The 11,603-nt window shown below is 36.0% G+C and overlaps 1 protein-coding gene across 2 annotated transcripts; it reads left to right on the forward strand.

The window, feature by feature from the left end:
• The first annotated feature begins 4,079 nt into the window (after nucleotides 1-4,079).
• LOC113337567 lies at nucleotides 4,080-5,855 on the forward strand. Of its 2 annotated transcripts, none has more exons than XM_026583228.1 (3): nucleotides 4,080-4,238; nucleotides 4,677-4,857; nucleotides 4,947-5,855. In XM_026583228.1, the coding sequence occupies exons 1-3, from the start codon at nucleotides 4,186-4,188 to the stop codon at nucleotides 5,073-5,075; spliced, it is 363 nt and encodes a 120-aa protein (XP_026439013.1). In that variant the 5' UTR covers nucleotides 4,080-4,185; the 3' UTR covers nucleotides 5,076-5,855. The 2 variants fall into 2 exon arrangements, with proteins under 2 accessions (XP_026439013.1, XP_026439014.1); XM_026583229.1 differs by having other exon boundaries at nucleotides 5,444-5,855.
• The last annotated feature ends 5,748 nt before the right edge of the window (nucleotides 5,856-11,603 follow it).

An 11,603-nucleotide genomic window follows, 5' to 3' on the forward strand; every position in this document is an offset into this window, starting at 1 on the left:
AGTTAAAATCAAAAATTACTAACCCTTGTTTCCCAATTAGCATCATACGTGAATGGAGGAGGATCGGGTGCTTGCAAAGGCACTTCAACACGGTTGCCTTCACTGTTTGAACGTACGGTACAGAAAGAAACTCTTGGAAATTCAGGTGAAGCTTGTGAGACGTTGTCATACTTATACCGTGATGGATATATTGGGGGGACCTGATTTACTAGAAATGTCGGATCTTGAGTGCTTGCAACTCCAACTTCATCTCTGTTTTCTTGACGATATATTTCTTGGAGCAAAAATCCAATAGATTGTTGCTTCCACCACCACACATACATGCTCTCATCAACATGCTTATAGTCTCGTCCTTCAACCACATCAATAGGATCATGGGGGGTAGCAATGTCTTCCAAACGTTCACGTGGACTTCTTGGAATTGTTATAAGTCCCTTTGTTTGCCTTAAAAACCGTTCACCAAGATACATGATACTAGTATCGCTTTCCGGATTATAGAAATCCACTCTTTGATTGGAGATTTCACGAGCATGCACTATATCAGGATGATCTCTATACATACTAGTAGACCATGGTTTTCATTCCGTTCCAACAATTGTCCTCAACTCAATTTGTTGGCGAGCTGTATTAAGAGAGTGTTTGGAAGTACCCCTTTGCAACTTCACTAGACTATATTTCTTGAATATCATAATTGCAGGCCATAAATCAGTCGGTACACCTTCTTGGAGAAAAGGCGTCAAAGTACGAAAATATATGTAAAACCAATATTCTAAAACCATCGCCAATCCACACATGTTTTTTCCACCTCTAGCAACCGCACTCATGCTACTATACAAGTGACTAAAACAAGCCGAACCCCAATCATAATTACCAATCGCATTCAAATCACGCAAGGAAGCGATCCAACCTTTGCTTGCTCTTGTAGTGGTACGTGCCAATAAAACTTTTGAAATCATCCATAATAAGAAGTATCGAGTCACAATCTCCCAATTTTCATCATTAATTGGATTGTCCTTGATATAGTTTACGAGGCAACTAATAGGAAATTCAGGTGAGTTCTTGTTGTACTTTGCATACCCATGCAAAGGTCCAAAGTAGGTATCCTCTAGTTGTTGGTTTTCTCTACTTTTTCATTTACTTGTAGCGGCGTGTTTCAATCTTCTACGACTATTTCCAATAGGAATTCCAGTTAAGTGAACAAAATCTAAAGGGGTAAAACCAATTTCAAAGTTTGGGAAATGAAACGAATTGGTACTATACCACCACCTCTCTATGATTGCATAAGCTAGTTGTTGATCAGCTCTCTTAATTCTAATTTCAAAAAATCTAGCAAGGCCGGAATTTTGAAGAACTTGACTAGCACACTTTCATGAACCCACCCACGGTCATATAAATCCTCAAGGTCTTCAAGATTACTTCTAAACGTGATATCATGTTGTGTATCAAGTGGGTCTATACTTGTAGAAATATGTTTCTCATCTGGTTCTTTTGAACTCAAGATCATTAACACATCCATATTCACATCTATACAAAATCTCAAATTAAAATCAATATAGTCACACAATGCACTTAAATTGTTTACATAATGTAACTAACACATGTTAATTCATTATCTCATGGAAATTCACAATGTTCATCATCTAAAACCCTAAATACACAATATCATCATCTAAAATCCTAAATTACATGTCATTCGTCATTGTGAATCAAAATTGTTATCATTCATCATACAATCGAGTATCATGCATACAATCAACAATAATATCATCTAAAGCCCTAACCATTTCATCAAACTATAAAATAAACTCAAATTATAATTCAACTAACCTCTCTTTGGATTCTCAATCAAATTGAGAATTTAAGTTTGATCGATTCCTTATGCAGCATAGAACAAACCCTTTGAAGCAATTTGATTTATTTGAGCTGTGCTATGAGAATCAAGAGGGGGTTTTAGGTTGTTTTTTCTTCTTTTCCAGAGAAATGATGATTGTGAGAGGAAGAAGAAGAAGGGGTCGATGGTGTACTGGATATATGAACGAAAAGCGCTAATAAGATTAGCGCTTAGCGCTATTAATAATTGCGTTTGGCGCTAATAAGATTAGCGTTTGGCGCTATTAAGATTGGCGTTTTGACCGTTGACTAAAGTCTAGCGCTATTATTAATAGCGTTTCCCTGACGCTATTATTATTCGCGTTTTACGCTATTTTTATTTGCGTTTTCTTGTTCCACAATTAAACTTGCGCTTCCATCAACAGTTCCAAGTGCTGAGGTGGCATACAAGATGGAAGATGGATGGATTCCACAGTAATACTTGCTTCTTTGAAGAGCTTTAAATGATGGAAAATGTTAGTTGCGGTACAAACAGGTGAGTGAGTTAAAAATAAGTGTAGGACGTGTCAATCTACCCCACCTTACTAATTATCTTTATTTTCTTTTGAAGCATACCTTAGTCCTTACTAAGTTGCGATGCAAATTTGATGAGTCAAATTTTTTGTTCATTCTCTCATCTTCCAGAGATGTAAAGATGGTTAAACAAAGGGGGAAATGGATACGAAGTTCGTGGATCGTGGTTATCGTCTTGTTCTTAATCTCTTGACTAATTGTAGATTTCTTTTCTGATTCCAACAACAACAACAGGTTTTGGGGTTTTTATACACGGATTCACGTTGGGTTTTGTCGACCTGGATTTGCTTAGGAGTATCAATTTTGTTCTGGGGTCGATTGAAACGAGCTATTGTTGTTTTCATTGATTTTGATGGGTGGGTTCATATTCAATTAAAATTCAGAGCAACACAAGATGGAATTTGAACGGGTTTACAACCGTACGAGTTAACTAGGTAGTGTATCGGGCGGTCTAACCAGGTGCTAGGCACACGATTCAGGGGATTGGATTTGGATGTTTTTTCCCAAGCCTCAAATACTGCCACGTACACAGTAACGTCTGTTAGCCGTTTATTCAAAAAAAAAACGGGACCGAAAAGGTCAAACCATGGGCATTAAATAAATTATGAAAAAAATATGGCCATTTTGTTAATTGCTTTTCTCCACATGGGCATTTTATTAAAAACCCTTATATATAATTATAACATCGAAATTATACCCAGGCCTAAATATATATATATATTTATTTATTTTTTTGAAGGAAAAAAAGAGGATAAACCTCTTTAGATTATATTAATTAATTGGAAGCCATGAACATGCTAATTCAAGTACATTGAACAAATACAACAAAAAAGTATAAAAACAAAATAGTACAACAACATAAGAATTGTAATATAACAAAAGTACATGATTGTTGATCATAGAAGTAATCGATGTAATCGGAGGGATGGTGTTTTGGTCCTGCATCCACTATTTGGAAAATTCTTCTTCTTCATTAAGAGAAAATCCTTTGTAAAAAGGATAATTAGCACTAAACATCATTATTATAGCGAATTACAGTAGCCATTGATCTTGTTTGATTGAATCTTGATCATCGTCACACCGAAATTGATTACCTTCGAAGATATACTTGAATATATCATCGGGTTCCAATTGAAATGTCCGAAGCCTATAGAAAATCGCATTAATGGCAAATACTGCATGACATAAAACAACCATGAGATATCAACAGTAAAACTAGAATCACAAATAATGTGATTTTTTATTGGAAACATTAAAAACTAGTTACACAAACCCAAATCTACTCGGAAAATCTGATATCTCAAATAAATCCGAGCAAATCTAGGTTTGAAGATGGAGAAGATGGAAGAAAAGAAGTTAGAATTATTTGGGAAATACGGTTATGCAGAGAAGAGTGAGAATTTTTTGGTTCTTTTCCGTAGCCCCAAATGTTACAAATAATTTTAACTATTTTTTTTCTAGCCTAAATAGCTCCACCTATTTATCACCCTCACTTTTCCTATTTTCCACCCTCATTAATTTTCACCCCCAGTTCTCCTATTTGCTACATATGTGCTTTTTCATTTCTCTAAATACTACCTCTTTGACTTTTTGTTTACACCCCCACAAAGAACCACCCCAATAATAAACTCTAAAAGAAAAAAAAAAAACTAAATTCTATTCACGGGAGGCACTTCTTCTTATTCGTCTCTTCCAAGGTTCTTCAGCTCAACTCTCCCACCGATCATCACTTCCATGTTTTCTTTGATTTCTTCTTCTGATTTTTAACTTCATATCAAATAGATGCCCCCAAGGAAAGTAGTGAACGTTCAATCAAAACTAAAATCAAAAAAGAGGTAAAACTAAACCTAATTTACGATTCTGAATTCAATTGTTATCTCAAATTGTTAATTTCATATCCTCAATTAAATTTATTGGTACTCTATACACGCCGATTCCGTAGCAGGCTCGTATGCTAAGGTTGTTCATATTTAAGCTTCAATGATGTTCTTGTATGTTTTTGGTGAAAACCCATCTTTGGTGATTGTTTCTTATTGATTTTAGATTATTTATTTGATGTATCTGTTGTTTGATTTCAGCTTAAGTTTGTGCTCAAACGTTATTGCATGTTTTATATAGACAGATTATTGCTAGTATTTGTAGTGTTTGTTGAATTGCCTCAATAAGACTTTTTTTTCCCCTGTTAATTGTGGCATCAGAAATATGTAGGAATTAAACTCATTCAGGGCAAGTTTTGGGTTATGTTATTAATTTTTATGTCTTTTGATTTTTAGGAATAAACGAGACAATGGAACCTCGGAATGTCGAGATGAAGAAGAAGTTCCACATGCCTCTAATTCATCTATCTCACTTTCACCGGCATCAATTTCAAATGAAAAACATGGAGGTCTTCAAAACATGTCTTTACTGATCACTTATAAAGACCATATTGTATCACGTATATGGAGCGGAGAGGTAACATTTTGGTAACTAATTGTGTTATAAATTACAATGATTTTATTGCATTTATGCAGTTGTGTAAACATAATATGCTTGTTATGCAGAAAACAAGTAGACTACTTTCTGTACCTAATCATGCTAGAACCCATAACGAGTGGAAACTTGAATCGTGTGACTTCCTTAAAGATTTATTGAGAAAAAACGGTTTACTATTGCTGAAAATGCCCATTTGATGCGTTATGTAGTGGATTTACCGAGAGATTTTATCCTGAAACAAACACATTTCACTTACCTTTTGGTGAAATGACGATCACTTTAGACGACATTAGTAATATCACTGGCTTGAAAATTAATGGGTCAGTTTTACAAGCAAAAGGTCCTAGAGAACTTAGCTTTCATGAAGCAAGTAGCCTAGTTTCTAAGTATTTGAACATTGATGAGGATAAAGTTAAGGCAGAATTTGCGAGCAACAACAAGCAAACACTTAGCTTGTTATGGTTGAAGAACGGTTGGATGCATATAGACCAAATATTGTATTGCTATTAGGCGCAATGCATTAAGCAAATCATCGAAATTGCACTATGTCGGAACATTGATGCAGATGTGGCATGGAAGCTTCAGAATTACCATAGAGATGAGCCACTTGCTGAATTCGGAGAGATCAATGAAGGTCCATCTCAAGCAGTAGACAATCAAGGAGAAAGCAGCCAACAAGATGATGAAAACGAAGATATCGAACAGAGGAGAGTTCGAAGATCCACGAGACCACCAAAACCAGTTGAAAGACATGCATCACGAGTTTATAAGAGAAAAAAGAATACCAATTAGATTTGCCATGTCATAATCCTTTGGGTGGCATGTCATTGACAGTTAAAAAAAATGCAGATAGTCTTTGGATGAGATGATGTATGCTCAGTCTTCGCTGTTTTTCTTTTTCTTTTTTGATCGATTTTGTATCTGATACAACAGAGTTTTTGGTTAGTGCGTAACCATAAGATTTTTTGTGTTCTCCATTTTCATGCTTGAGTTGTTTTGTGTTCTCCATTTTCATGAGTTGTGATTCATGAACTGTCCAGAGGTAACAGTCAGAATTAGTCCTCAGGTTACAGACGTCTAAAATTCAGGAACTGTGCAGATGTAGTCGTCAGTTTCTGAACGCCTATGGATGTTTTCTACCACCATTCCTAGTCGTTCAGATTTTTGCGACTAAAGTTCACAATCACAAGCTATGGGTGTTTTATATTTCATTAACCAAACTATTTTAGACAACTTGAATACTTGTATTAGTCTTCATAAATTAAGTACGAATAAGTGTCTTAAATTTACACTAACCAAACTATTTAATTAACAACTACTGGATTTTTAGGATTCGTATCTTTAAAGTTCATCCGCTTCTTGTATGTCTTCATCTTTTCGTCGTATTTTTTTGGCCAGACTTTCGCATCTTCGTATGCATTTTCAATCCACATGTTGCACGGAGGTGGTATGGGAGCACCTAACTTTAACTTCATTGGAACAAAATGGTCGCCGTTCACAAAAGCCATCACAATAACTCTATGTATTTTTACCTTTGATTGGCCCATGTCTTGATGGGAAAAAAGTTGCACAAATTCCTTTTGAAAGCCAAATAAGAACCGCCCGGAAAGTTTGTGCCGCTACAAGACCATCTTCGGGAATTTTGAACCATTTACTGGTGTCCACTTGATCTCCATCTTCGAACCTTAATCTTTTTAGCATGTTAGTGTACCTTTCTTCAGAGCCCAACACTTTCTCATAAAATGTCTTGTGATTAAAAGCTTCGGAATGCATATTGTAACGAATAAGAATCGCTTTAAGACACTATCCTCACCTTCCACGATTAGAACTTCCGACTCCAAAATGTTTTACTTCATTAGTCCATGCATATACGAAAAATTCCTTATTCACAAGAACTGAATCAAAGATGTATTTAACGGCTACAGGATACCTCTTCTCATATTTACGTACGAAGGACTCCAAACCCATTTCGAATAAAGACACTGTTTCCATCCGAACAACACGTCGCCAACCATCTTCTAAATCCTTTAGAGGATCTTCTGCCTCTTCAGCATGTCCTTGATTCACTTTTCCCCGGTCCTTATTAAGAATCGTATTTTCGGCATCATTATTCTCCTTCGCTTTTAATTTTTTCGCGATTTTTTCTTCTTTACTTGCCTCGCGGAAATGAGAATACACATTCTTTTGAATATGCCATGTACATAACAATCTTCGTGCATCTGGGAAAACAATACCAATACCATTGATCAATGCATGTTCGTTGTCGGTGACAATTGTTGGGTGCAATAACCAAAAATAAGGAAAAAAACAAATAAACAAAAGTTATTGATACTTAGCTCCTTTATAGTGGAAGTGATCGATTTGATGAAACAGACGAGCTCCCCAAATCCCCGCAACAGCAACAAGGCAAAACTTTGGAAAAACAGAGTGAGTCACGTGTTCAACACGTTTCCCTTAAGACATTAGCGCCCGGCTACACTCAAGAGTGATGCTATAGCCCTCACAGGACGGATATAGGATAAAACACCCTACTACACCTACTACTAGCATATGTAGTAGATGCTCAAACTTGAGCTTGGCAACTCCGAAAAAAACCGTTAAGGAAAATCGCGAACGCTTAAGAAACGCTATAAAATATTTTCCCTTTAGGGGTCCCTCTAAAATATAGAGCAACCCCTTTCCCATAGATTTTACAAAAGTAGTGAATTTGTTTATATAATTGACAAAAACAACTTAAGAAGAGGAACTCCCCGATGTGGGACTAAAAGGTTTATATAGTCTCTTAAAACTACTAAAAAACGGAAACTCCACAATGTGTGACTAATAAGTTTCATTCACAAAGAAAACAAAATTAAATTTATTTAGTTAAAACTTAAAAAACAATTATTAATATTGTTTCCAACAATCCCCACATGAATGAAAACTCAATAAAACATGAAAGTACACAGATAGATCTTGGTAAATCAACATCCCAATCTCACGATCAAACATACTGAACTATACGGATCGTGCAAGTGTTGAAACATACTAGTCCTCTACGTCCTCTCCCTACACAAAGTGTGTTGACCCCAGGGTCATACTATGGATTGCAAAATCATATAATATAGAGAGCTTTCATCTTTAGTTCTCACATGTGAGACTAAGGTTCTTTCACCAAAGTGAAAAAGCATGAACTAGTGAACCCTTAGTGACCTTAGGTCCTAAGTTCCAGTAATACCAAAACCATCAAAACGAAAATCACATAAAAAGCGCAGGAAATACCATTTTAGGCAGAGGTGTCCATGAGGTCTTGAACCTTTGCTTAGTGAGATATTACCGGAATTACTTGCTAGAGACAGTGAACTATGTCTTGAACTGCTAGCATTTGATGTAATTCGCGATAACAACCACGGGTGATATCTCCAAGGTTGCTGCCAAGCTCGTGCCGTTTTGTCCAATTTGGCCCTGGACATATCCTGTTTCTCAGAATGCTCTAGAGAATCAAAGCTCATATTCTCATAGGAAGCGGCCCACTTCCTCATTCAGATAGGTGAGTTTCCATAAAGAGTGTTACTGCTACACCCCACTTCAATCTTAAATTGAAACTATAGAACTCATTAAGACTTCTTAAAAGTCATCCTTCACATGCAGTCACACTATCACGTCTACACATAGGGAAGGGACAGAGAATAAATTCTCTGATAGTGTTTACCTTTACCCACCACAATTAGTTGTCTCATTCGAAACCTTGATCTTGGGATCTCCAGTCAGCAAGGTTGAGTATCCTTCATGGAAGTTTAATTTATGAGCTTAAGCCCCTCCCCTCGATGCATTTTAACTATCTCTTGGATAAACCTTTCGTCAAAGGTTGCGCGATATTCTCCTTGGACTTTATCCAATCAATGGAAATAACGCCGATTGAGATTAGTTATTTTTAGCTTTAGCTATTATAGCTTGGCTAACACAATGTATAGATATAGCTGGCACAGCCTATGCCAGAGAGGAATGTCTTCTAAAAAGCATCTTAGGCACTCGCCCCTCTCGTGCTTTATCTAACGCAATACTCTCAGATTCCATAATGAATTGAGCAATATATGTTTGTTTGGAAATCTTCCAAAAACAAACCCTCATGCTAGAGTGAAACATATCCACTCGTAGACTTAGACTCCTCTGAGTCAACTATCCAGTTTGCATCACAAAGTCCCTCAAGGACAGCAAGATACCTTTCATAAATCAAATAAAAGGTAATAGAGTATTTTAGGTACCATAATACTCTACTCAGTGCATCTGAATGCTCTGCTGGACTACAAGTATATCTACTTAACTTACTCACAATATAGGCAATGTCTGGACTCTTACAGTTCATTAAATTCATCAGACATCCTATAACTCTTGAGTATTCAAGTTAAGATACTCCATTACCCTATTTTCTTGAGTCTACAAGAAGAATCGTACGGAGTAAAGCAGGCTTACAATCACACTGATTGTATCTCTTAAGCACAAATTCAACATAATGAGAATGACTAAGACTACAATGTTGATTATTTCTAATCCTCATCCCTAAGATTACATCAAAGGGCCTAAGTCTTTCAAGTCAACGTTCTCATTCAGCGCATGTTTTTAGTGGAATTACATCTATGTTTGTATCAAGTATAAGCATATCATCAACATACAAGCATACAATCACACAGGCATCCTTAACAAGTTACTTGTAAATATACTTGTCAGATTCATTAACTTAAATCCACTACACATTATCACATGATCAAATTTTCCATGTCACTGTTTACGTGCTTATTTTATAAACCATACAAAATTTTGTTCAACTTACAAACTTTGTCTCATAACCTTTCACTACAAAGTCCTCAGGTTGGTCTATGTAAATTTCTTTATCTAATTCACGATTTTAGAAAGCTGTCTTAACATCCATCTGATGTATCTTAATTGTTTATGACAGCAATCAATTAGCATCTCAACAGAAGTAATCTCGTCACAAGTGAATAAGAATCAAGGAAATTACACCTTCTTTTAGTTTATAGCCTTTAGCTACCAACTTAGCCTAATATTTTTCCACAGTTCCATATACCTAAGTTTCCTCTTAAAGACTCATTTACATCCATGGTCTTACTCCTGAGGTAAACTAGCAAACTCCCAAGTCTGGTTCCGACGGACTGAGTCCATTTCACTAAATGAAGCTTCTTACCAGAATGGGGTTTCAGTAGATATCAAGACTTCTTTACAAGTCCAGGGCTTAGACTAAGCTAGGCAGTTATGAAGTCGGCTTCATAAGAAGTCTCAAGTCTAATTGTTTTACTTCTCTTAGGCTCAACCTTAACTTCATCTTCCTTTAAGATAAGTTCTGACTATTTGAAAATAAATCTAGGGGATCAACAACACATCTCTAGAGGTACAGGTTTAGAATAAACATGTTCAAAGAACTCAACATCCCTAGATTCCGCACAAAATCACACCAAAGTTAGAAAAATAGAACACAAACCAAAAATCTATATGTAGAAGTATACTCAGCATACCTATATAAGACACAATCACATTTTTGGTTTCTATCTAGTTCTTTTAGGAAGAGGAATGACAATCTTAGTCAAACACCCCCACTTTGACGCATTCATAAGAAGGTCATCTACCTTTCCATACTCATCTGATCCTTAAGGGTACTCTATTCAGGATATACTAGTTAAGAGGACTGCCTCCCCCCAAGGCCGCAGGTAATCCTGAACTAATCAACATGGTAATTGTTCTCCTTAAGGATACAATTATATGTTCAAGGCTTCTAATTGGTTTTCAACTTCAAGTTTATACATCTTAAGGCTTCTAAGCATCATCCTTATCCCTAAGAAAGTATACAAGATAGTACCTCGTACAATCATCTACGAAAGTTATAAACCATCTTTTACCACAGAGGTTTTGGGTTGAACTCATGTCAACTAGGCCTAACTGAATTAATTCTAAGGGCTTAGAATTACTCTGAACATTTGTGCTAAAAGATTTTATAGCATATTCATTTACTTTTGTGTTCAAGATCCAAACTAAATTTGGGTATGAGCCTATGCTAGGCAGTTTATGCATTGACTTATAATTTTATGGTTCCAAGTCTACCATGCAAAACATTCAAAGACACACAAAAGAAAGCACAAGAATCAATATGTTCACTTCATCAGATTTTCCTTTAAACTTATATAGACCCTAAGTCCTATAACTGTTGCCTAAAAAATCGCTGCCCTTAGTTATAACAAGTTTTCCACATTTAATTAAATCTTCAATCTTTTACCATCTTCAAGAGAACAAGATACAAGATTCTTGCATATGCTCGGAATGAAAACTTCATTCAGTGTGAGAATATTACAGATATGATCTTATGCTCGACCTTTCCCTTTTATGCAACCTCTGTCGCAGATGAGTTACTCATAGAGTTTCTCGACATCCCTTATCCTCTGATAAGAGGTGAACAGTCTCTGTTTCAACAAACATACTTAGTGGCTCCAGAGTCCACCCACCAGTCTCTCACATTGGTTATTAAAATAACTTCCGACATCATGTCAATGAACTCGTTTTAATTTGTTTCAACTAAATTAGCATTAACTTTCACTTATTAAGGTTTTATGTTTCTACACTTTACTGTCGTATGGCCAGGAATTTTACAAACATAACAATCACCCTTATTAAAGTAATGCCGGATTCAGTTTTACATTTCCTATGAAGACGCTTAAGTTGTATTTGATGTTCTCGCC

This window comes from Papaver somniferum, unplaced genomic scaffold (assembly GCF_003573695.1).
Source record: "Papaver somniferum cultivar HN1 unplaced genomic scaffold, ASM357369v1 unplaced-scaffold_160, whole genome shotgun sequence".
In the NCBI taxonomy this organism is placed as follows: domain Eukaryota; kingdom Viridiplantae; phylum Streptophyta; class Magnoliopsida; order Ranunculales; family Papaveraceae; genus Papaver; species Papaver somniferum.